The sequence below is a fragment of the Phodopus roborovskii genome, unplaced genomic scaffold, assembly GCF_943737965.1.
Source record: "Phodopus roborovskii unplaced genomic scaffold, PHOROB, whole genome shotgun sequence".
Taxonomy (NCBI): domain Eukaryota; kingdom Metazoa; phylum Chordata; class Mammalia; order Rodentia; family Cricetidae; genus Phodopus; species Phodopus roborovskii.
The window spans coordinates 17,064,363-17,091,699 of record NW_026125391.1 but is presented as its reverse complement, the minus strand read 5'-3'; the positions used below and the strand labels follow the sequence as shown (position 1 = coordinate 17,091,699).

General features: G+C 41.5%; 1 protein-coding gene across 1 annotated transcript; it reads left to right on the top strand.

Annotated features, from left to right (window-relative positions):
• Positions 1–405: 405 nt before the first annotated feature.
• Thumpd2 (THUMP domain containing 2) lies at positions 406–27,337 on the top strand. The gene is made up of 10 exons (XM_051175159.1): positions 406–531; positions 7,106–7,241; positions 8,423–8,835; positions 9,644–9,721; positions 12,025–12,077; positions 15,062–15,149; positions 20,910–20,981; positions 21,309–21,423; positions 23,819–23,927; positions 26,590–27,337. The coding sequence occupies exons 1-10, from the start codon at positions 406–408 to the stop codon at positions 27,044–27,046; spliced, it is 1,647 nt and encodes a 548-aa protein (XP_051031116.1). The 3' UTR covers positions 27,047–27,337.

Sequence of the window (27,337 nt, the reverse complement as noted above, 5' to 3'; positions counted from 1 at the left end):
GATAGATTTTATTCTACCTATATCATATATATTTGTCATTTTAAAACCCAAGAGTTAAAATAAAAATACATCATTCAAATACTGTTACTAGTTACTCAAATCCGGTAGATTAAACTGGGTGGCACATTCATCATTTACTTAGACTATTGGCAAAGAGCAAGCAATGTAGCAAGTTTCGGGAACATACAGACATTCTGGCGGAGAATAAGAATTTCTGCTTTTGACCCCAGTTCACTGGGTTGTCTCTATGGTGAAGACAGTGAGGACAGCACCCTTAAGATCCTTGCCAGGCTGCAGAAGGCTGGGTGTAGTTTCCAGGACGACCCATAGGGGGCGCGCCCGCGAAGCCGCCGCTCAGGTGCTGGTTCCTCACGTGACCGGCTCTCCCGGCCGCGCCCGAGCGCAATGGCGGCGGCCGGGCCAGAGTCAGGTTGTGACCCGGCCTGCGGTGCCCGGTTCTTCTGCACCGCGGGCCGCGGCCTGGAATCGTTCCTGATGCGGGAGGTGCAGGCGCGGCTTGAGGCCACGCAGGTGAGTCAGGCTCGCCGGGTCCCCGGCCCCGGTTCCCTCTTCCCGCCAGCGTGGGGCTTAGGCCCGGGAAGGATGTGTGAGCACTGGGCACCCCATCCCTGCCAGCTGTGGGCTCCCCCAGGTCCTGCGATGACTGCTCTGAGCAACCAGCTGGTCGAGTGGTTTCTTTCTGCGTCCAGTCTGGTCACCCACCATACATCTGTCACGCCAAAGTTTCAAACAGAGGGGTGCGGATTCCTAAAGAAAGGAACTATGCAATGGCAGCAACTGGAGTTATACCTTTAATGCAAATGAACTTTCCAGCATCAGTTGTTGAGTTTTGTTACTTTTTTTTTTTTTTTTTGTCCTGGATTCCTAAAAGAGAAACTGCGATGGCAGTAATTGGAGTCAATGCAAATGTACTTTCCAGGCTTAGTTGTTGAATCTTGTTACTTTCTTGACGGTGTTGGGTTTTCACATTGTTGCTTGTCTATGAAACATAAGAAGTACATCTCAGACACACGCGGTAACAGTAGCTAAAAAAAAAAAAAAAAAAAAAAAAAAAAGCTTATTAACTCTCCTGCGGGCCACAAAGCTGCCTGTTTGTTTTAGTGACAACTGACCAGCAGATTTTAAGGGTCCTCCTAAAGTCTAGATTGTGCTAATCTAGGGAAAGATGGCTAGGGCAGGTTGGTACTTTGCTAAGGGATGTGGTCTTGGAAAGGGAAAGCTTAGTAAAATCAAACTAGCTGCTCACTTCTGGGAGCAGTATTCCAAGCCCACAAAGGGAGTTTCTACAATGGTCCGCAGTTGTATCGGGGAGAGTTACCAAGAGTCGCTTTAGCCACATTAGACTACTGCCATTTGTGAATTACACCAGAATTAAACAAAATGTTGGCTGAAATTTATCCAAAATAACCTCTCTATAACAATCCCTGCATTTATCAAGGATTTAAAGGAATTTTTCTTTTATTTTTTTTTTTTTAATTGTGTGTGTGTTTACATGAATGTATAGTACTGGTGGAAACTTGACATTGGCTCATCTCCTTGGACCTAGAATTGCAGGTGATTGTGAGCTGCCCAACATGGGTGCTGGGACTCGAACATGGGTCTTCTACAAGAGTAATACCTGGTCTTCACACTCCCACAGTGAGGTGCTCTTGCTTCAGACTTAAAACGCAGGATGGAGGCTTATGACTCTGGGCTGCAGCAGCCCTGATACTCTTGTAATCCCTGTCATTCAGCAGCAGTGAGTGTTAGCAGCAGGTAGTAGCAATCCATAACAAGTAATGGCTGCTGATTTATAACTCCTGTGTGGGCCTAGAGTATGAGGACCCTGAGCCCTAGGCTAGGGAGTACATTGTTAGGGCTGAGACCTTTGGCCTTTAAGGCTTAACAGCACCCTGCATTCCAGCAGCCAGGGCCCACCATTTCTCATCTTAGCTCTTTATTGCCCTTCTTCATTTTGCCACTGTTCTCTGTCATTTCTCTGCTCACTGGGCAGCATCTTCTGTTTTATTACTGCCACCTTTGCTTCTGCAGCCAGGTTTGTCACCTCCTGCCATTTCTCTTTGTGTCACCAACTCACCCCACCTTAATGGTAAAGATTAGAAATAAGCAAGAAAAGATCATTCAAACGAATCCTTTTATTGATCTCAAGTTTCTGTCAACACCTGGAGACAGCACAGAGGGTACAGCCCAGCTGGATCAGAAAGTAAGCTAAGAAGCCTGCTTTTGACAGCCATAAAGGGATGTGGTGAGGATGTATATTTACATCAATCAAATATAACCCTACTTACAAGTAAAATTAATCATGGCACTAGTCATGGCAAGACCCCTCATGTAAATAATGATCTGTTTGTACCAGTCACTGGTCTCTTGCTGGGCTGTAAGGCAAAGTGCTCCCGCTCTGGCCTGAATAGGAGTAAGTGCTGGCTAAGCGGGGCATCTATAGTTTACAAAGACTTGTGTTGCTGGAGTTTCTTTTCCCGCCAGGCCCCACTGCTTCAGCCTCAAATGAACACAAAGAGATGCTATATCAATTATAAAACTGTTGGCCAATGACTAGGGCTTCCTGTTGGCCAGCTCTCTCATAATTACTAACCCATAACTACTAATCTATGTATTTCTACATGGCTTTATCTTACCAGAGAACACCTGGTGTGTCCTGTCTTTCCAGTCTCTACATGGTGTCCTCTTGAAGCACCTCACTGCCTACCTTTTCCAGAACTCTCCTCATCTCCTAGTCCCACCTATCTTCCTGCCTCTATTGGCTAAACAGTGTTTTATTCATCAATCAATAAGAGAAACATATATGCAGAAGTAGTGCCTTCTTAAAGCAGAGTTGTGCTTTTGCAGCAAGCAGCTATCATTACCATGTACCTTCCTCAAGGCCTCCATAGAGTGTTCAGTGTGTCCACATTGGTATTAGGGCAGTACAGCTATACAACTGACTGACAGTCCTTGCTAAAAGCAGCCAGAGCACCAGAAAAGGGTCTAAAGCATGCAGGGAGTCAAATTTCTTCAGCCCCCAACATCTTAGTGTATTTAAAGGAAAAATAAACGTTAAGAGAGTTATTTGGAGGGTTTGTTGCAATCGTTAACATTGGTGTTAACAGTCCTGTAACAATAAGCTAACCTCATGCTCCAAGATGGTTCGCTCTAATCTGTCTCACCTTGATGTCTGAGGAGGATTCTAAGATACCACCCTATACAAAAACATGTGATTGCGCTAATCTGTATATACAGTAGTATAGTGCTTGCTTGTAATTAGCACATATGAACTCTGTCCAGATGACAGAGGGCACTAATGTTGGGTCAGTTGTTTAAAAAATAAAATTGTTTAGGAAATAATGCCAAAGAAGGAATCTGTACTTGTTCAGTATATCCACAGGGTTTACTTCCTAAATACTTTCTGTCTGATAGTCATTGAATCCACCAAGAGGGCTCCCTCAGTTACAGAGGACCAACTGCAGTGTGGGGAACTACCCTGTAGCACTGAGTGAAGCCTATGTCTACAAAGCCATAGGAAAGAACATAATGTTCTACCCTTACATTGTTCCTGAATGGATGTGTGGTTTCTAATAAACTGTTTAGCTTTCTCAGCCTCACTTTTCTTGGGTTAATTCCTACTTTCATGGAGTCATTAAGCTAAAGACAGATAGCATGGAGTACATGGCAAACAATTGGTGCTGCATAAATGCATTCCCACAAAACTAGTTGCACAGGGATACTTAAAAAAAAAAAATCATTATTGTGGTGAGAAGAGTCTCTTAGAAATTTAGGTTTGCTGGGAGAAAATTAATATTTAAAACTCTGAATTTATAAAACAAATTAATTCAGAAGTGATTGTTTACTTTTAGGAGGTAATCACTCAGTTTTAATCAGTGTTTTTCCGATTTTAGTGAACTTACAACTCACCAGGGAAGCCTGTTAAAGCCTGGGTGCCAGCCCCAAAAGGTTTTTCTTTCAGTAGAGCTGCTGATGAGCTCAAGTGTTTGCACTGAACATGTAAACACTCTCCCTTCCCAGGCGACTGTCACTCAGGTAAATCCTCCAAAACAGCTTTCAGCAGGAAGCCTCCTGTGTATCCCTTTTAGCTGTTTATCATGGACACAGAAACAAACAGAATAATATGAATTCTCCCTGCTCATCAACCAGGCACCACAGAGATCAGCCCACAGTGAATTCGGCTTCATTCATACTTCCAACCCATGGTGTTTTGAAGGAGGTCCCAGGAACATTTCATCTGCATATTTGCTTATTGGCTCTAAATTATGACTTTTCATATCAGTGTATATAGTGTAAAGGAGATGAACTTTTTAAAATATGTCACCATGTTATTTACATAGCTAAAAGAAAAATTATTCCTTCTTCACACATACCTAATTAGTATTCAAAGTCAAATTAGTTTTAGTTTTATAATAACACTTTTGTTTTTAAATTTGTGTATTTAAGTACCATCTACGTACTGTGATTGGTTGATATTCTTTGTCTCATCTATAAATTTGCCTCTCTTTTTCTCACAGAATTCTTACATTAAAGTGACTGGGTTGTTTTGCTCCTAATCTAAAGCAATCCCCAAAATAAAAGGCCTGATAGTAAATATTTTAGGCTGTCTCCATCACAATCTGTTTATGTCACATACTCCTGTAGGCTTTACGAGTCAAGTGATTTCTGTTGTATTTTTTTTCCTCCTTCATTGTTGTATTTACATCACTTGAAAAAATATATTAAGTTCAACAGGGCTAGTTTCCTGACTCTCTGTGGCTGTGCTATCCAATAGGGTCACTACCCCAAAAATGGCTATTTAGGGTTAAATAAGAATCCTTTTTTTCAGACACCTTAGTGACACTTAAAATACTCAGACGATATGCATCCTGGTGGCTCCTGGATTGGACACAGAGTTATTCTCATCTAGATTTGCCAACTGTGCTGGTTTGGATGAGAATGATCCCTCCTACTCGTGTATTTGAATGTTTGGTCCCCAAGTGTCAAGTTGTTAAGGAAGAATTAGCCCTTGTTGAAAATGGTGTGTCACTGGGGATGGGATTTGAGATTTCAGAAGCCCATGGTAGGCCCAGCCTGTCATTCTGTCTCTTCTTGTCTCTGCCCCACTCCTACCCCCTTGCTTTAGCAGCCAGAGCACCAAAGAAGGGTCTAAAGCACATGGACTGTCAAGTTTCCCCAGCCCCCAACATCTTAGTTTATTTAAAGGGCTAAGAGCACAATATTGCTCTTGCAGTGAACCTTAGTTAAGATTCCAATACCCGTATCACATAGTTCACAATTGCCTATAAGTTCAACTCCAGGAGACTCCAACTTGTGACCTCTTATGGCACCCAAACACATATGTGATATTATATACACATTAACATAATTAAAAATAATAAATTACCCCAAAAGCAATGAAAAAAAAAGCTGGAGGAAAGGGAAATGCTAATATTACCAGTTGATGAGTTCTTAAATACTGACTGGCATTCATTCTTCCTCCTGCTTTGAGGTCATGTTAATATTCACAAAGAAAATTGCTTGTATTCATGTATGTGACTATGTGATTCTCACAGTTACTAAATTAGTAATTCTCATATGTAAAAAGACTAGGAAGCCTTGTGTAAATTCTTAAGACAATACTGCCTGTGGGTTTTGAAAGTGGATTTGGTATCTTAACCAATCAGCATACTATTCTCATGATTTGATGCCCTGAGTATGTTAGCCTTTTCAGGAAGTAGGTACTGTCATGAGGCCCAGCTCACCCCAGGTGACCAGCATCACTTTTAAGGTTGGTGTGACCCAACTACTGCTTACCAGGCCAAACCTATTAAAAGTCCTGCCACTTTTCAGTGTCACCATACTGAGCAGTGTCACCCTTGGGGTGACATTCAACCTATAGCACAGGGTACCCCAGAGTCCCTGGTGCTTTAGTTCCAGAAAGCTTAGGATTATGTCAGTCAACCTTGAACACTGTGAAAAGAAAAATTCCAAGACAGTTCATACCCTTCCAGGACTTATGACAGCTAGAAGGTTTAGAATTCCTTTGGTACCAAGTGCTTTTTCCCACACTAAATGCTATTCCCTGCAAATCAGTGAGTTTCCCATTTCCCTTCCTCCCCCCATGTACCACATGCTCATCCTAAGCCTACTTCTGTGCAATATGTGTATCTTACTCCTATCTATTTTCCACCATGTGTCCCTCATTTCTACCTCAGTAATCTGTTCTCCCTCCAGCATCACACTCTACACCCAGTCTTTTATGCCCCTTCCAAGGTCATTTTTCCATCAGCTAAATCACCGCTGTCATAGTTTTCATCAAAATCCTTTCATGGCTGCCCATTACCATCCGTGATACTCAAAATTTGATGACCATATATCAGGCTGGCCTAAGCTATGCCATCCGTTCCCCTTGACATTATCAGTCAGCATAATTCAGCCAGTGCTGCCAGCCTGCTGACAGTTTGCTGCAGCCAGGTTTCTGTTGCTTCTGCAACTGGTCCTGTTTGTTAGAGCCCTGCTTCCTAGATTTTACCAGATTCGTCCCAGCATTTTAGAAACAGTGGCTTCCTGCTCAGTGCTAACATACTGTTTCATTTTCTTCTGGGTTTAATTTATGGTATTGTCTCACAAGTTTTACATCTTAGTTTGTATGTCTGTTACATTATTGTTCAGTATTTGCTATATGTTCCCCGGGGAGACATGGGGATATTAATAAACATCCACTTGTTCTAGACAACTAATTTGTGCTATGCATATTAGCTATCTTTTGCCTACTTTTAAGCAGTGGGTGAGGTTGGCAGTATAATTTTGAATATTTTGTCTTTTATTTTTTTCCAGGCACATGGGTATGTACTTTACAAGAGGAGGCATAATAGTCTGACCACATGACCTTATACAGATTATGTAGCCTACCCTAAATATCAGTTTGTGATGCAGAAAAATGGGCATGATAAAAATCTATGTTTAAAGGAAAATAATACGTTGGTGGTGCCTACTGCAGAACCTAACAAATGATAGTTGTTCCTCAAATGGCCAAAGGAAAAAGGAAAGTGGCCCTTATTCTGACCCAGAGCCATATTACTATCTGTTTTTCTTTGTCTAGGTTGAATATATTTCAGGAAAAGTGTTTTTTACTACCTGTTCAGATTTGGCCTCCATGAAGAAGTTAAAGTCAGCAGAAAGACTGTTTTTGTTGATTAAGAAGCAACTTCCAATTGCAGTTCCTTCTCTGAGCAAAGGTACAGTGTGTGCCCACTGTCCATACCCACCTGCTATGTGACCAAGTTTGCGGTTCATTCATACTGTGTCATTGTTAGTTACAGAGTTTTCAGTTGCCTGGTATTACCACGTATTTATAGCCAGCTCCTTTGCTTCTCTTTGGAACCTGTTGCCTGCCTTCTGGGTTTTATTGTTCATGTGTGTTCTGTTGTTTTATTTGATTTTGAAGCACATAATAACCAGAATACAGTTTTGCATCACAAGTTGGTCATCTTATAACTTTTAACTAAATAATATAGTTGGAAAATTACTACATAGTAAAATTTTCTTCTCCCAGAACCTAAAATGTTTTCAACAAACTTATGCCCATTTATAAAGGCATTTCATAATTACTCCCTAACTTTAAAATTATGTTGTATAAATGAATTCAAGGCAGACACCACAGTACTTAACACTGCCTTAACCTTCAGTCTGATTACTATGTGTGTAAAACATCAAAGAATTACATAAATTTGTAAGGCTCTATTTCAAGATGAGTTGCAAATGACAGAAAAAGAAATTAGAGCAAATCCCGAGGATTTGTGGGGTGACCATAATTTCTCCCATCATCTGTACGCTGTCATCTTGAAGGAACTATGGTGATAATTTTCAGTTCAACTTAGTGACTTTTGTTTATAAGGAAAAGTTAAAGTTCACTAGGGAAGCTGACAGAACTTATAAGTGGCTTGTGTATCTGAAGTTTGGTTTCATAGAAACTCATTTTAAGATTTATGTTAATATTTTGTGGTCTAAAATGAAATGGGTCCAAGGTTTAGCTGCTCTGTTTCTGATATCTATATTTTTCAGTTTTTGGGCAAGGTCACTGTTACCTCAAAGATCAGTGTGTCCCCTAGGTCTGTGCATGAACTCACCATTCACTGAGTGTAGTATCACAGGATAAATGGCTTTGCTAAAATAGTGCATAGGATTTCTATAAATTCAACAAATCTTAGATCTCTGTATTAAATTATGAAATTTATTCTGCTGTACAGTCTTAGGATAAATTATATAAACTTCAAATAAAAGTGAAATTTTGTTCATGGAGCAATTCAGTAAAATATTTTGAAGATGTAAAGGTCGTGAAATCTGGTTGGTGAAGGTAATAGACAATTGTCTATAAAACTTGAAGATGGGTAAACTGAGGTTTTTTTTATCTATTTAGGAAAAATACTTAACGAACTGCAAAAACTTGTAAATGATGATCCAGGAAGTTGGCTGAAGGCCATTTCACTTTGGAAAGAACTTCTTGTACATGATACAAAAAGAGAAAAAGTTTCTCAAAGGGACACTAACCCACTAAAACGAAAAGTGGGAGAAAATGAGATTGTCGTTGCCAAGAAATTAAAACTAGAGGAGATACAAATGGTTGAAAAGAGACATAGGGAAGGCCAATGGGACAGAGTACCCAAGTACTCCTTGGAGCAAGGGGATGCTATCACTAAAACTGAGGAGCTTCACAAGCAAGGATCCCAGAATGACCTGGTGAAGGCAGCCAACACTGAAGACCTAGAGGACTTGACCTTCCGAGTTTCCTGTCGCTGCAGTGGGAATATCGGAAAGGCCTTCACTACACAGGTATGCTCACCTCCTAAGTGTGATCCTACCTTCCAGAAACACACATCTTACAGCACAAATAACGTGGCCCAGACAGATGAGGAAGTCTGACTTCATTTGGTTGTCTGTCTCCAAAAGTAATTTGCTTCAGCAGCTCCAGAGGAATGCCATGCCATTCCACATGACAGCCTTTTGCTTTCTGCCTAAACATTTTCTTAAGTTCATGAATGTCTTTTGCATTTGTAAATGCTGATTCTGTGGTCTTAATATGTTGGGGGTTCTTCATTACAATTATATGCTGAGGATCACCCTGCACTGTGATGTTTGCAGGCTTGTCACTGGAACCTTGACCACATGAAATCTAACAGTCAAGGGAAAGGCACACACCTATTTCCATCCCAAGACCTCATTGGCTGGCCCCCTACAAAGTCCAATAGCATAAAATGGGTCTGGATCTTTTAGCCAAACTTAGAATCACGCAGACCATAAAGGTGAGTCTGGTAAACTGATCTGGTCATGTATGTAGACATGACCAGATGTGTAGACATGGTAATAGTTAATGTGTGATCTTTTAGTGTGCATCCATTTCCTTTATTAGAAGGGTCACATATGTCAGGACATGGTCTTATGTCACACACCTAAAATTGCCCAAGTAGAGGTTACACACAAGTAGAGAATAGCCGTAAAGGGTTTGAACATGGAGAAAGTAAAATACAGCCCTATTGCCTTGCATAGGCAGTCTTGAAGTTACATTCATTATCACTCTTGTCCGTTTTAACATGTCTTCTTTCTTATATTCTTACCTTTCCTATAACTTGCCTCCTTGTAGGAGGTGGGAAGAGTGGTTGGAATTGCTCTCATGAGGAAGTTTGGATGGAAAGCCAATTTGAGGAATCCACATTTAGAGGTAATGAATATCCATCTGAATTTCTGTATGACAGCATCATCTCCTTTCCATGCATTTCAGCTTGACCTCAGTTATAAAAAGTGTGTCTGCATGGATCCAGTGGCCTGCTTCTCTTCAGCAGCGAAATAGTCCAGAAATGTCTCACCCAGACTGGAGTCACTTGGCCACAGCAGAAGAAAACTTTTATAGTGAGGTTGTAGAGGCACTCCATGGTCTCCTCATGCATAACAAATATCTTTATAGGAAATTATTTCATATAGCTGCTGTAAAGAAAATGGATAATAACCTAACGATTCACAAAATTAGTATCGTTACTAGTGGCTTTTATTTGGAACAAATAAATTCAGGGAGTAACAAAAGTTAACCTTCCCTATATTTTGAAAACCATCATATAAATTTGACAGTCAGTTTTAATATTTATGTATAAATGTATTCCATATGATACAACTTTATATGGGAACAGACCTGGCCAAATAAGTCAGAACCCTTTGTAAGTTGTTAGATTTTTTTCCCCCTTTATCTATATTTTTAACCTCTAAAATATAGTATCTGATATAAATCCGATAGTGTATCCAAAACATTTTAACTCCCAGATTTTCGTCGTGGTATTGTCTCCCACACTTCATCTTCTCTGTTTTCTCCTTCATCTCTCCCCAGCACCATTACACTGCCAAAATCATCTCACAAAAATACCATCAGTTTAGCTCCTACCCACCATCTCACGGAGTTAATAATATCTCTGATGGGTTAAAGTAACTGTATAAAGCCATAATTAGTATTAAAGCAATGTATAATAAAATGTATGACTGAAATCTGCAATCTATGAAGAATCAAATCTTAAATTTCACCCTGTAAAATTGATAGGAAATCAGTTTTATGGTAGGAAAAGCTGCCCTAGATATTTGGTATGTGGTATGTGAAAGTGAAATGAAATCAATATATATTAAAATTTGAAATAGGACAGAATTCTCTTAAATAATTTTGCTAAAATACATAATACAATTGGAAAGTTCAGCTGTGGTGTTTTTGTTGATGGAGGAATTGTCCTCAAAGGGGACTACTTCATGCAATTCTTGATATAGCTTTCCCATATTGGAATGGCTCTGGTGAAAGTGCTAATCCTGAACCTGACCTCACGGGCTGGGGTATGGCTCAATGATAGAGAATTTACCCAGCATGTATGAAGCCTGGATTCAGTGTTTGATGTCTAGCAGCAAACGGGTGTGGGGAGGAGGGGGAAAAACACGACACTTTGGGTGAAAGTACCATGTATCATGTGATTCGCCATGTTAGAATGGTCTATAAAGTTTTTCAGACTATAAGAGTAAGAGAAATTCCCACTTTTTAGTTTTATGTGGGCTACTAATTATGACACATTACATTCTATCAAAACCTAATAGAAGGAAGGAAGAGGCTTGGGGGGTGGGGAGTTGTTTGTTTGTTTTGTCAACTTGGCACAAGATGGAGTTATTTGGGAAGAGACCTCAGTGCAAATGCCCTCCTCAGATGGCCTGTGGTGGGTGGGTCGGGGGGGGGGGGGTGTATTTTCTTAATTAGTCTTTGATGTGGGAAGGGCCAGTTCACTGGAGGTGGCAGTGCCACTCTGGCCAGGTGGTCCTGAATCATACAGGGCAGCAAGCTGGGCGAACCATTGGAGCAAGCCAGCAAGCAGCACTCCTCCATGGTGTCTGCTTCAGGTCCTGCCTCTAGGTCCCCTCCCTGAGTTTTTGCCCCGACTCCCCTCAGTGATAGAATGTCACCTGAGAGTTGTAAGATGGAGTAGACCCCCTTCTCCCCAGGTTGCTTTTGGTCCTGGTGTTTATCACAGCAACAGAAACGTAACTAAGACACTTGCCTGCAGATGGTAGAGAGCACACCTTGGCTTAGGAGAGCGTCCTCTACTGTGCACTGTCCATGAGCTACAGCCCTGCATGGCTGCAAGTCTTCGTGAGGTTAGAGTAGGCTTGAGGGAAGTCTTTGCTACCCCTGTCTAAAAAGCTCAATCCAAGTACTACAGACCCGAGAGTCCAGCAAAGAAAGGTCTGAACTTGTTGACACATGACTGAAGCTTACCCACCACCCAGTCCTCAGACTTTTTTTTTTTTAAATGAAGTAAACCTAAATTATGTTCACCTCTGGGTTAAGGATAAAAGACTATAGAGCTTTTCCAGACATGACAAGTAGGTCTTGGTATTTCTTATTACAATACAGGTCATATAAATTCAAAACAAATGCTTCAGATTGCCAGGAACTTGATGTGGCAGTTTCCTGTGCCATTCTGGTGGTTCTGTTTTTTCTTTCAGATCTTCATACACCTGAGTGACACTTACTCCGTGGTGGGGATTCCCCTCTTCAGGTAACAGTTGGCGTTGTAGAATCAAGAACTTAATTTCATTTATATAGTATGGAGTGTTGAGACAGCAAAGGAGGCAAAGCTTCCTGGGATCCTTGCTTGGGGATGGGGCCTTGATCTGACCTGTTAGAGCTGATTGACCATGGCCATCCACGGACAAGTCTTGAAACAATGCATCATTATTTCATGGGTAGTTTGCACAGACCCATGTATAAGCTATAATCAGTAGTCTATTGGCATCTGGGAGATGTGATTTAAAAAGAAAATAAAGCTTAGTTGCTTAAATGCATATCAAACATTCTCTAGATTTCATTGCCATTATTGTTTTATTACAAGTGGCTATTGCTCACTTTAAAAACCATTTTAAACCGCCTCTCTACTAAATAAGTTCAAATTCTTTTTTAAATATCTACTGAATTCTTACTATGCAAGAGGCACTTTTTCTAGGTGTTATGAAGAAAAAGCTGGTTGAATGCAAATAGTCATTCTTGGGTTCTTAGAAGCATGTGGCTAGCAATGGCTTTTTTACAATGTCTTGTGTGACTAACCCTGTTCACACAACATAAAGAAGAGTTTATTGGGGGCTTACAGTTCCAGGGGGTTAGAGTTCATCACCATCATGGTGGGAGCGTGGCAGCAGGTAAGTAGGCATGGTGCTGGGGCAGTGGCTGAGGGCTTACATCTTATCCACAAGTTGGAGGCAGAGACATAGATTGGGTCTGGCATGGGCCCACCCCTAGTGGCAGGCCACACCTCTCAATCCTTCCCAAGCTGTTCCACCATCTGTGGGCCAAGTATATAGGAGCCTATGAGAGCCATTCTCATTCAAACCACCCAGATAGCTTTGTGGCTGGGGTTCAATGAGCCGAGCTGTGTGACAGTGCTCTGTGATGTTTCTGGGATTGGGAGCATGCTGAATTCATTTTAACTTTTATCTTTGTAACTATTCATTGACTGGTGAGGAAGGGGACAGGAATCCATACAGTTAGTTTGAAGTGAAACAACTGTGTCTCTGAGTACAGTGATTATTAAGTTCCACCCACAGCCAAGAGCAGAGATCTATGAATTAATGCATGTAGTGCCTAGCCCAGGATTCCCTACTCAGGGAAGAGTTGTGTGTATACACAGTACAGATAGATCCTTCCACATCAATTCATGTCATCAAAACAGTTCCTCACAGACATTCCAGAGGCTAACCTAAATCTCAGCAGCCCCTCCCAGGTGCGCCTGGAATGCTGCCTCTAGGCGTTGAGGTGATGGCAACCACTCACCTCATCCTGGTTTATGGAGGGTGTTGTGTGAGAGATGAAATGTATCCACCAGGGGAGAACCAAAAACCTATATCTCCTTTTGAACAATTAACGTTTGATTTTGAACAAATCTTAAACAAATAGATCGTTGTTCTTATTCTCAAGAATTTGAGCTCTGCATCCCCTGGAGCTCCTCCATGCTTGTTTGAATAGGTCCATTTGTTGGAGTCAGAACAGGTCATGCAAAGTAAGAACACATTTGCATTTGGCAGGTATTGTCAGATTTATCAAAGTCCTGTATAAATATCCCTGCACCTTGGAAGATTTTGTAAACTTTTCAACTGAGAACCATTTTCTTCATGGGCTCCCTTCATTGCTACTTATAGTATAAATTGATGTGTTTTGTAGCAAGATAATTGCCAAGCTTACTCTGTAGCAGCAAAATTCATTGATCAAAATATTTTATGGTCTACCACCAGTTTACAACTTGGAATTCAAATCTATAAATATGGTAGTATTTATAATATGGACCATTATTTCCTGAAAAGGCTTCAATTAAAAGGCCAATTCACATAGTTTTACCACATAGAACCACCTTGCTATAACAAGATACACAGTCACAGTGTCTCCCTGGAAAACAGTGTATGTCATTTGGTTCTAAGAATTTGAAAGGCTTGTGGTGGATGAAACAAAACAGAATAATTTAAAGTCAGATAAAGATGAAAAATAAAATGATAAGAGGAATCAAAGCCTTGGATTACATTGAAAGCACTTTTATAGAAAAAGTACAGAAAACATTGTAACAGCCCTTTTACTGTTTTTAAAATAAACCTACCCCAAAACACCAGCACAAATTCTTGAAATCATAACTTCTTTATCTTACCCACAAACTGTAGCTCCAAAACTGCATTGAACTTTCCAAGATGCCTCTTGTGAGTTGCATTAGAAAGGTAGACATGGAATTTGGGGAGGCAGTTCAGTCTGTAAAATGCTTGCTATACCCCCATGGTTGCATATGTTTGTAACCCCAGACCTGTAACCCCAGACAGTAGAGACAGGCAGGTTCCTGCACTCACTGTTCAGCAATCCAAGCCTAATCAGCAAGCCTCCGGTCCCAGTGAGGGTCTAGACCCTGTCTTAAGAAACAAGGTGAACAGCCTCTGAGGAACAACATCCCAGATTGGCTTTGAAGTCTGTTGAATGTAGTAACATAGTATCTAGGATGAGGGAGGAGTGTAGGGTGGCCTATGCTATAGTTAAGAATAGAGCAGAGATTCATTTGTATGCCCCTGCCTCATTGTGTCTTCCGAGACAGATGCAAGTCAGCAGAAACCACACTTACAGAAGAGACTGAATTTCCCATATTGCATCCAGATCACAAAGCCCTGTCCTCTTGATGACACCAGCTGTCACCAGCTGTTCTGTGTAAAGACAGAGAAGTGCTAAGTAAGAGGTTTCCTTTGTGTGTGAATACATTTTTGTAACTTAAACATAGAAGAGTTTAAATTTCAGTTGTCTAGAAAATTTATTATTCTTAAATACCATGGTGGTTGATTAAACAAAGGCCCAATGTAGAAGGTATTTAATAATAAGGTTAAAATATCCTCTAGTTTAGAGAATATATCTGATTGATATGTTAGCATATTTCACAGATATAGAAAAAATGATCATGTTTTGTAGCCTGTTCTTTAGCATAATATAGTAATATTTGATACCTACCTGGTCTCTTTCTTGCAGAGTTCCTTTAGCCAGCAGAACTTACATCCAGACAGCTGGGCTGCGGTCGACCATAGCGTGGGCCATGGCATCTATTGCAGAAATTAAGGTCAGAAAATGCCTGTATCCCTCTCAGTGCCAGCAAGGTCCTGCTTGGTGGCGGACATCCGACTTACTTCTGGTCTGAGGTTTCATTGTTGTTATTGTTGTGTTTCCTTTCTCTCTTTATTTTTATTTTATTTTTGGTTTTTTGTTTTTTGCAGCTGCTATTGACTTAAAAGCTGATACAGTTTCTACTTTTTGTTTTGTTTCTTGCTTTTTGATATTCTGTATTGAACTTCTTTAAGCATTTTGACTAAAAAGGCTGAAGCCAAAGTGAGTTGTATTTTCTTATTTCTAATATTGTGAGTCATAAAATGTAGCCTAAAGAACCTAAATCTTTTTTTAAAAAGTTGGTTTTTCTCTGTTTCCAAGATCTTCATCTGTCTGTAAATGTTCCACTGACAATAAAATTGTGTTTTCTAGTTGAAAATGTTCTGTATGTGATCTGCTTGTGTCAGTGTCTAAAAGCTGTTCTGAAACTTCCCTGTGTTGCCGTATTTGCATTAGCATTTCTCCTTGTGACTCCACAGCAAATGCTGTCTTTTTGCTGTGAAAGCTCTCTTTATCTGGGTTAGCCAGCTCAGGTAGAGTTTTACTGTGTCTCGTGTCTTATTGATCATTTCACACCTTTCTTTTCTTTCTATCTTCAAGTTTTGTGGGGTTTTTTTGTGTTTGTTTTGTTTTGTTTTTGTTTTGTTTTCTGTTTTGCCATTTGTTTCTCCCAAGCAGTTGAGCACCCTTTAGATCTGAGGCAGGTCTTGAACTTATGACAGTACTTCTGTGTCAGCCTCTGTTTTCACCACCACACCCAGTGTTACACCTGGTTTTGATCTTTTCTGGCCCTGTCTCTTTCTGTGAAAACATCCAGGAAGAGGCATGGCAGATCCACTTCCTGTCTTCCTTCTCTCCCTTTCTGTCATAGGGATTCTACTTACTGATTATTCCATTAAGTTGGTTTGCCCACTAGGAACTGATCACATCCGCCACTCTTTCTTTCCGGCTGCACATTCTGGATCACTAGTGGTCTCTTCCCTTCCCTGCCTGAGACCTTTACAGCTGTCCTGACTTCCTCTCCCAACCCCCAGCAGCAAGGCTAAACTAAATGACTTCCTGTGTGTCACAGCTTCTCTCAAAGTTGACCCGCCTTTTCAAAATCAACTAAGATGGCTTTTTCGTGGCTGGCTGGTCTGCCCATCTGTGATGTCAAAGCACATTTGTCGTAAAACATTTGGATACAACGGCAAAGATCCCTCCGAGATGTGATGTTCCTTATCCTGTTTGTGCCCTTTCAATTCCTCATCTCAGAGGCAGTGATAGGGTCAAGGTCTTTTCAAAGCCATCACCTCTCCTGTGGTATTTGACTGGGACAGTCTGAATCTGCCCTCCTCAGATAGCTCACGTTTCTTTCCTGGTGTACCATCTCAGCTGTGAGGAGCCTTTAGTCTGGAGATCTCCCCTTCTGACCGCATGATATTCTTCCTGTCTCTTAATTTCTGGTGTTGACATGAGCTGCCATGTACTGTGGGGATTTTTGGTTCTTTCTGCTAGTAGAGCCCTAAGTGTTTTCTTTTCACCTCTAAAACTCAGGAGCATTGCCAGGTTCTTCTTGCATGTGTCCTCTTGTTGTGCATGCCTGACTGTGTTTCCATTCAAGCCCAGAGTTTCCCAATCCACCTACCTGTTCAGTTCTCTGTCCAGCACTTACTGGCAAGGACTTTTCAGGGACAATATTAAACAACTCTGCCTCAGTTTCTTGTTTGCAAGATGAAAACAACATCATATACTATTAAAGTAGTTGTTAGGGTTAAGAGCCTGGGTCTTAGCTGTCCTGATGGGCTAGGCTTAGCTGCCTGTCCTTCATAGGCCAATTACAAATGGTTGAAGAGATGGCTCCGAGCCTAAAAGCAGTGGCTGCTCTTATAGAGGACTAGGATCCAATTCTCAGCACCTACACAATGGATCGCAACTCCCTGTACCTCCAATTCCAGGGCATCTAAATCTCTTCTGGCTTCCTCAAGCCTCAGGCACAGACATACATACAGGCAGAACACTCGCACACATTAAATAAAATAATTTTTAAATTAAAAAAAAAATCAAGCAATAGCAAAAAAGGTGTATTCAACAAGGCCACATTAGGAAAGAAGCTAACAAAAACTGTCCAGTGACCTGCTCATCTACAAGTCCATCCCTGAGGTCCTGACAGAGTATTTAGGTTTGTATAAAGGACTGGTATGCATGACTAAGCAGACCTGGTCTAGGTGTTGTCCTGCCCATCATCGTCACCATTGTCTCAGCCCCATCTCTCATGCACAGAACTGTGTGAAATCTTTCAAAGACAAATTCCTCTGGCTTATATTTCTCCCAGCATAAGGTTCCAAGGGAAATTCTTGGGGTCCATTTTCTTAGGAGTGAGAGGAGAGACTCTCTTTAGAATATCTTCCTTCCTGCCATGATGGTTATCCTAGGTTCATATCAGGACTAAATGAACTAGCATTAATAAGCTAGTGGCTGTCATGGAAAAATTCACAAGTATTCATTTTTATGGCAGTAGTATTTAAAGTTATTGTGGGATATGAAATGTTATTACTTAATAATTTATTGTTCCTCTTAGCTAAGCACTCTTCTAATATTTAATGTCGTTGCCTCAGCTGCCTTGTGAATTTAACTTTAAACTCTTTGTTTTTGACCTCTGAAATTCCTGGTAGAGCATGTTAACTTGCTGGTTCCACCCTCCAAGCCATTCATCCTTTCCCATGTGTCTTCATCTCTTCATATTTTACCTCTCCATTTGAGTTGTTCTTCTAAGTTCCAAGAATACCAGAGACATGATCTCCCTTAATTTATTTGTTGAGTTTTCTAACTTACAAGTCATGGGTTTTTTTGTTGTTGAGTGTGAGTATCTGGAGTCTCAGATCATCGTCCCTCCAATAGTTAAGAGTGCTGCTCACTAGGGCAGATAGGATGCATTGCTCCCACTGGAAGAGCCAGTGTTTTACTTGCTTACTAAGGCCAAAGTGCGGCACCAATGCATGTTTGAATGCCTCAAATACACGGTAAGAGGCAAACAGGTCTCTGTATCAACAGTGTGGAGAGACTCTGTCAGCCCAGGGATGCCTGAAGGAAGGGTCCCTGCCTTCTGGCCTCCTCCCACTCTATAGCTCTCTGAAGGCTAGGTCCCACTGCTTTCTTATTACTCAACCCAGGCAAAGCAAGCTCCTACCATTTCCTTCAGGGGGAATCTCAATGGGAGCTCAGCTTCTCTTGAGCACCAGACCCTTGAGGTCTGAGCAACAGCTTGACCAGGGTTCCAGCTGTTCTTTAAGCTTATTTTGGTATAAGGCTAGAGATGTGATTACCATCTATTCTTTTCTATACTTTCAGTAGTATATAAATTCAGTAGTATATAAATTTATGTGACCATACACAAATCTGAAATCTTACCTGTGTCTGGATGTAGACGAACATTTGGTGTCAGGATACAGTTTTTCTTGGCTGAAGGATATGTCACTTCTTTCCTTCAGGTACCATCTGGTTCTGACACCTGGCTCTGACCTGGGGACCCCGCTTCCTCTGTAGACATGTCCAGTGAAGGTCGTTTCCTCCCACATCCAAGTGCCACTCAACCTGAAGTGGGGTATGTGTCCTGCTTGCTCCTTACTGGTTATTGGCTCCTTTCTTCCATCCTTGAAGCATGAGTTATTACATTATACCAGTCAAGTACAGACCTCTTTCTCTATTGTTCCTGTTAGAGTATAAGCCTTATTCCTGTCTGCTCTTTAATAACTCCTGCTGTACCTCCTGCCTAGCTATTGGACATTTAGGTTTGCATTAAACCAGTCACAGTGACATATCTTTACACAGTGTAATTAAATATCTCACAACAGGAAGCTGAGGCAGGGCCATCATAACAGCCTAAGAGTTTGAGGATAGCTTCGGTAACATTGCAAGGTCCTGTTTCTTAAAAAGGAAGAATTCTGCTCTCATACAATAGTTGTTTTGGGGGTCTACACTTTCAATTCTCTTCTTTCTTATTTTCCTTGAGTATTAGTGTGTTCTCTCCATTCGAGTCTGCGCCTACATAACATAGTAGTGAATTGTCTGTTCCGCCTTACCTAGAAGAAGGTACTGGATTCAGCTTCCTCTTTGATACCTAAGGACTTTTTCCCTCTAATAAGCCATGGGCATCACCTCATCCACTGCTCTGATAGCTTACAACTTGGGAAGAAAAAAAAAAAAAAAAAAGATATCCTCTAATACTCTAATAAGTTCGAGGTCCCTTTCTCTGTTTCATTTTACCAAAAAGAAAAACCACTGCTGGAAATAGCTGATATATGCTGCCTCTATTCCCTTCCTCCCCATTCCCTCATTACCCACTGCTTTCATAGCCCTCACTGAACCTGCCCAGCATCCTTTTTAACATTCAGTGATGATGTGATCACTCTTCCTGAAACAGATTCCCTCTGCTAATTAGGAACCACACTGGCTCCTCTCTCACTAAGCATGACTGAGCCTCATCTCCCATCAACTACATCTACAGACCCAGGCCTGACGCACAGACATCCCTTTTTTATCTGCCCTTGTTCCCTGTGTGATCTCACCCAGGTCTTATGCTTTAATACCACTTATCAACGACTCATATTGACTGTTCCCAAATTTATATCTGTAGCCTGAACCTTGAGCCTCTAGATTCATCCATCCGGTGACACATTTGTCTGTACCAAGCAGTCTAGTCTAAGAGGTGTCTCTAAATGAGTGTGTCAGAATAGTTTCCCACTCTTTCAACTCTCCCTCCACACCTCTGCCCCCACCAGGAACAGACAGCTCTGCCCCTGTTGGTCAGGCAAAAGGTTTATTCAATCCAGCCTGTTGGGTTTCTTTAACAATTCACATCCAAACCTTCCTTCTGGCTCCACTTTTAAAATATACCCAGAATCCAACTACTCCTACAGTAGCGCTCTTAATCTCTTCTGGCTTGATTCCAGAACCAACTTCCCTGTGGTTTATATTCCAGAGCAGCCAGCGCCATCCCCTCCAACTGCAATACCACATGACCTTAACCACACCCTGTAGTAGCTGCCTGTCCTTTCATCCATAGAACCAGAATCCTTAAGGTACTGACAAGGTCTGACATGATGTTCTCTCCAGAGTGAGTATAATTAGTTTTTTTCTCCAAATTTCTATTTCCCTTCCAAACACAAATAGCATTGTATTGTCCTGATTCCTTGGAGCTTTGTGAACCATGTGACTGACATGGTTTAAGCAGCCTGATGTTGTAGGAAGTCATGTGAATGAATGATATCCACGTGATACAGAGGAGTACACAGCTTGTCTTGCATGCCCTCCCTCTGCTGTGGTGATAGTATTCTTCTGTTCATGTGGTGACCATTTCATCAGCCTGGCTTCCAGAAAGAGTAAAATCCCAGGCGCCCTGCTTTGGGTGGGCATGAAGCATGAGCTGCATGCCATTGTAGACCTCTGAGGTCTGGGGATTTTACAGTCTTGGCATTCCTTGGCTACATCTCCAGTGTTACCATCGCCTTTGTCCTCCTCCTCCACCACTTGCTATTATTCCTTGACCATACCAGGCTCTCTCCTACCTTCAGCCATGACAAGTGCAGTCTTGCCATAGGACTTGAGCTGCCTGAAAGTCTCCTAGAGTGTAAGAAGGAATCTTGACTCCTGAAATAATGATTCCCCAGGTTTAGGCTTCTTTTGCAGTAGACCTATTGCAGCAGACTTATTAACAACAATTTCTATTTCTGTTTAGGCCGGAGCACTGGTTCTGGATCCAATGTGTGGCCTTGGGACCATCCTTGTGGAAGCTGCTGAAGAGTGGCCAGTAAGTTGCAAAGTTTGATCTAATAATTGTTTTAGTTGTTTTAATAATTAAATATTTTATAAGTAGATAGTAGGTAGTCTGGTTTTGGATTGTTGTAATTATACAAGTTCCTATTTACTATAATTATAAGAGATTTTGAAAAGTTAATTAAATTCCTATATTTTTTAAATGCTATGAAGAATTTAAGAAAATATGACAGGATTATGATAATTATTCACACCTATTATTATACTAATTTCCAAATTCCTTAGGCATCTGTAAGATGTTCCTAATTATGGAAATACTTAATGGATTATTTATACTTAAATATGGACTTCTTTCACATAGGATGTATATTACATGGGTGCTGATGTCAGCAACTCACAGTTACTTGGTGCATGTGACAATCTGAAGGCTGCAGGCCTTGCAGGCAAGATTGACTTACTTCAAGTCTCTGTTACAGGTAAGATAGTAGAAACAAAAAAAGAGCCACTCTGTTTGTGCATGGTTGGTTGCCTATACCCTGTGGAAGGGCTGTGGGGCTAACATATGCTTTTCTTCCACTACTATAGTTGTTTGATGTTTTGTTTTGTTTTTTCCAAAATATCCCTGATTGGGAAGTGGTATTTATGATGTTCCCATATCCGTTAAGCTGGAGCACACTTTTTGAAGATGTGTTTGCTACAACTGAGCCATTGTCCTCTCCTGACCTGGAATGAAAGGATGCAACCATAATATAGAATATTAGAAGGAGAAGAAATTATTTGAATTTCTTTCATGTGCACTGAATGAAATGAATTACCCAGTCCTTTGCTTCGCATTGGACACAGAGAAGTGAGTTAGTCACCCACCCATGGGTGCTAAACCAATACTTTCAAGAACCCAGGGAGGTCTGGAGCAAGCCTGGATGGATGTGACTGTCACCCCCCTCTTTGTTGATAGGGAATCAGCAGTAGCAGATGGGAGCAGGCACCAAGCATGCAGAGTCCCTGTCCTATCTCCCTAACCTCTGAGGTCCGGCACTGTCTTAGCAGAGCATCACAGGGCTCTTTGCTTGCCATTCCTTCAAATCACACTCTTCTTACAAAGCACCTCATTTAATTCTGCTGTGGAAGATATATCGTGTAAATATTGAACCTGTAATCCAAAAGAACAGAATGTGATTTTATAGTTTCTCTACTAGAGAGACAGAGAGAGAGAGAGAGAGAGAGAGAGAGAGAGAGAGAGAGAGAGAGAGAGAGAGCAGCAGCAGCAGCAGAAATGAGTACCATAGGAGAAAATAAATATTAGGGTCAGTTTTGTAGAGAAGCTTCATAAAGCTACCTCAAGGAAAGACTTAGGCTAATCACATGCTCATGGTTGTTTTCAGCTGATGACCATTTGCTCTGTCTTAAGACCCAGATTTCTAGAGTAAACAGAGATGACCCAGTCAGGTTCTCGTGAGTCTGATTAGACCTGTAAGAGAATGGCTTCCTGAGTTGTCTGAGAGCCTGGCTTTTAAATAGGTCTACTTTCTCCTTGGCTCCTTGCAGGCCTGAGGGACGGCATTGTTTACACCTCCCTGTACTTAATTGAAATGAACAAGAATAATAAGCATAGAAGACCCAGCAGCAGCTGAACTAGGGAAGGTGATGAGCCAGTGAGAAAAGCTTCTCCATTGCTTTTGGCCATCATGGGAAGAAACAAGTTCTAACACAGTTTCCAGTGTGGTGTCTGTTTTCAGGGATCCATGGTCCTTTTTTCAGGGTTACTGACCTGCCATCCACAATGGCATGTTAGCACAGACATTTTCAGATGTTAGATGTTCAGGGAACATCTCACTAATAAGCCTTTTGGGGCCTGTGAGTGGTGGGAAGGTATCTAATAAAATGCAGGTATAGAAAAGATGAATCAGCTGAGGAACAGAGAGAGTCAGGACAAGATGATTGGGTGCAATTAAATATAGAACTAACTTTAAACAACCAAGAGAATGACTGTTTCTGACGGAACATGAGTGTTCCAAACCTGGATCCAGAAGGGGATGACAAGTTGCAGAAAATACAAGGAAAGAATAGAGGGGGAAGAGTCCCCGCTTCTAGAAATGTCCTCCTCCAACTAACTCTACATACATGCATGATAACATACCTGAAGGTCTGTAACGCTTGTAAGGAAGAATCCTAGCTCCAAAGTCCTATATTTTAAGTAGTTTCTTACCCATTTGTTTGCCAGAAAAAAAAAAAAAGAAAAAAGAAAACTCAGTTATTTTGCTCAAAAGACCCATGGTTTTAAAACAAAACGTTTTTCCATTCTTAAATCATCCTTTAGAGATGTAAAACAGAACTGTTTCCTTGTTTGCTTCTGCTGTACCTATTTTAAGGCCTTGTCCTTAGTTACAGGTGATCCATCCACAGGTAGCTCAGAGCACTATGTGTGCTGGCTTATGAATCTGTGCTGGTCCAGTCTCTGGTCCACGGTCTGTTGTAGATGCCACTAGGTGAACAACACCTGCAGTCAGTAGTACTTCCTGTAGATACTGATGCTGTGAACTGTGAGACCTAGTGCTGGAGGAAGGGAAGAACAGAGAGGCCTAGTTATACGGATTTAAAGACCTTTGCTGAAAATAAAAAAGCAATCGGAGACTCTGGCCCTCTGGGTTTCCCCTGCCAGTGGCCCTCCAGACCAGGGCCAGTCACACAATAATCTTGCTGCTCTTTATCTTGGATCTCCAAAGCATTGAGAGGCTTGTCATCTCATAGCAGCAATATAGAAACTCTCAATTTTATTGAGTATTTTTTAAAAGTCCTCATAGGTCAGTGTCTTGTTAGGGTGGTCAGTGCCTGACTTTGCCATAACCACAGACTCTGGTTTCTGCATTACAGAGCTACCGCTGCCTTCACAGAGTGTGGATGTCATTATTTCCGACATCCCATTTGGGAAAAAGTTCAAGTTAGGAAAAGACATCAAAAGCATTCTACAAGAAATGGAAAGGTAAGTTGTGGAATTACTTTTTTTTTTTTTTTAACTACAGAACATTTAGTCAAAATATATCATTGCCCTTAAGTCTGTTCACAGAGGAGTAATTTCCCAAAATTTTAGTGTTTGATTTTATGAAAGTTAGAAGTTTAAAACCATGTTTTCTGTGTGTTCTTATACCATTAATTTTATTGTGGGGGGGAAAAAAAAGACTTTTGTTCGAGTCACCAGGGTGGATAATTTCAATATGTGCTTCCTCTGGGTCAGACCCACACTTCACAGATGAGGAACTGGGGCCCAGAAAGATTAACCTGTGCCTGGTGACAGCTGCTGAACCTCAGGCCAGAATGGCAGTGGCAGGACCATTGCTGGCATGAGATGGAAGTGCAGAATAGTGTTCATACCAAGCTGTCCATTGCTGACCTCGGGATGTCATTTAACGGAAATGTTTTTTGGAGATGTTCAAACAGTGAGGACTAAATAAACATTTTCCAGCCATTTGCGTTGATACAGGAATAGACAAAAATAAGGGATTAATCCATGATAGATTATGTCATCTGGACAGTTGATGGACTAGAACATGAGTGTTATGAGCCTGCCATGGGAGTAATATGTCACCAACTGAGCATATATTTTGGAAAGAGCAGAATGTCAAGGCTAACATTCTGTGAGGAAGCCATAACCTGGCTCAAGGTCTAAGCCTGCCTGTAATCCCTCCTGTTAGCTCTCCTGTCAGCTCCCCTGTAATCTCTCCTCTTAGCCCTCCTGTAATCACTCCTGTTAGCTTTCCTGCAATCCCTCCTGTTAGCCCTCTCACTGCCTCTTGTCAATGAGGCGAGTCATGTTTCTCATTTGTGTGTGTGCATGTGTGTTTGTTCATGTATAGAGAGGTCAGAAGTCTCTGTCATCATATGGAAGTTTCTGTGGAAGTGAGGCAGTAATGGATGTCCCACCTGCCCACTGTCAGTAATTTAAAGATTTATCAGAGTCAGGAAGGTGAATATTCAAGATTCCCTTCGTGATTAGGAGTACCTCAGGAGGTCCAGTTCAAATCATGTGCATCTGGATGTAAGGGTTTTCCTTCTCCTTTGTCCCTGTTCCCTTGCTACCTGCCCTCAGCTTTTGCGACCTGACTTTAGCCTTCCATAGTTTTAGGTTCCAACAGGCAACCGAATCCAGTCTCGGCTGTGTCACTCTCTAATCCCTCAGGCATAAGCAGGTTGCCTGACCACTTCATATCTAACTTTGGTATCATAATAAAGGCCTTCAAATGTTGTTCAGGGGATTGCATGATCTAAAGCTCTCTTGGCACTGGACAGTGCTCAGCATCTTAGCTCCTACCCAGACTTCCTAGTATAAGCCACTTCTTGGAAAGTATAAGGGGACATATATCCATAGTTAAATACATATAGCTTGTCTTACAATAATTCAGGGGTATTTGTGGGTCTAGACATCTTAAAATCAAAAAGGACTTGTGTCACTAAAATTAAGGGGAAAACATTCTTAGTAAACCTGATGGTAATAGCAATGGAAATAGGTGGCTCTATTTGTTGGACAGAACGGGGGTCCCCAGGAAGGACTATGGATCAGAATCAGATGGTCAGATAACGATTGCTGTGATGGCTTGAGCTTTGTGTGCAACTAGCTCAGTAACCATTTCATCAGGACTGAACACAGATGGAAATTAAATGGAGCATTTGAGCTTTCTTCTCAATTATTTCAATGTAAAGAACATAGACACAATTTGAAATGCACCTTGAAGAAAGGAGAACTCTTTATATGCTAAAAAGGCCTGGAATGGTCTCAGAGAAGAAACAGTTTCCAGTAAAATTTGGAAGTTGTAAAAGAATATTTTGAAAGGGCCATGTTTTTTACATACCAATGTTCAGTGAGTAATGAAGCGGCAAAGTTACTCATAACCAGTAAGTACTCCTGCCTCAGGCCTGGTCTCAGAACCCCGAGCTGTTCTTTGGTACCGACCCTCAGTGGCATCGTTTTCCAGACTGAGCTCTGCTCCCCTCCTTCTGTTGTTCCTACTCACACTGCCTCCCAGCCTTGGCCCCTTCCTGTCTCTCCTGGGCCTCTCAAGTGTGCGCCCACCAGCTTCCCTCCTTAACCGCTGCTTGCCTCCCCCTCACTGCTGTGGTCCTTCAGCCTCTCACAAACTGTTCATGCTCTTCCATCACTGTCCCCACACATGTGTCACTGACAGCGCTTGAGTGACTGAGTGAGTAAACTCAAAAGCCGATGATTCGGGGTCCTCCCTTTATGAAGTCTTCTTTAACTGTCCTTTTGTTCATGTCCCAACCCCTCCCTGGTGACCTCTGTCATCAGTCAGCCTTTGCTTTCTTGAATATGTTGGTTCCATGGGACTCTGCCATTTCCCTCCCCTGTTACACAGTCCTTTGTTAGAATGTGACTACAGTTTACTTTGAAGCTTGCCTTTTAAGTAGAGCAAAAATAGATAATTAAAGCAGATTTGTACTAGAGATTCTATAATTACTATAATGAATATGCATTATAGAAGATGCTACCTAATTATCAAAACCCTTGTACTTAAATAGATGAAATTAGATTTCAGATTAACAACTATTTTAAATAAGCCAGGATTGTTTGTTGTTTCAGAAAAAAAGAAATATCCATCCCAATTTCCCTTTCTTTTTTTTTTTGGTCACAGAGTGCTGCGTGATGGTGGGGCTATGGTCTTGTTGCTCAGTGAGGATCACCACAGGCACCTTAGAGACTGTGGAGGCAGCAGCATCCCCTTGACTTCCCAGGACAGTATCACTGACTCTGAGATGAAGATGCCATTGAACCCTGACAAAAGAGCTGGCACATCAGACATGGCGTCACCTTCACATCAAGCCAGTAGCTCCCAGTGCCCAAGCAGAGTGTTGCCCTGTGGCTCGCTGGTGCCAGTGGAGTGCTTCAAAGTTAGCCTTGGGAAAACGGATGCATTCATCTGTAAATACAAGAAGGCACATGCTTCCGGACTGTCTCCAGCTGGATGCCATGAGCCAGGCGCACAGCCTGAGATGGCAGCCCTGCAACAATCCCCCTGTCTCCAGGATTCCCCCAGAGCTCCAAGTGCGCTGCCCCTGCAGATGGATGTGTGCAGGGAACACACTTGTTGAATAAGGCTTCCTGCTCTCCAGTACTCAGTGTTCTTGGCAAAGAACAGTTGGTGGAGATTTTGAAAAGACTCAATATAAAAACGACTTCATCCCAGAAATCAAACTTTACAAATGAGGACACTTCTATGTGTAACTTTTTTTACATATTAAACCTGAGTTTTTTTAACCTATACTTTGCTTCTCCATTGAAATGAAAATAATTTTTATTTGCCGTAATTGATGACTTATTTTGTAAAATATCAGGTAAGAGTAAGCTAGAAGCCCGGGCGTTGGTGGCACATGCCTTTTATC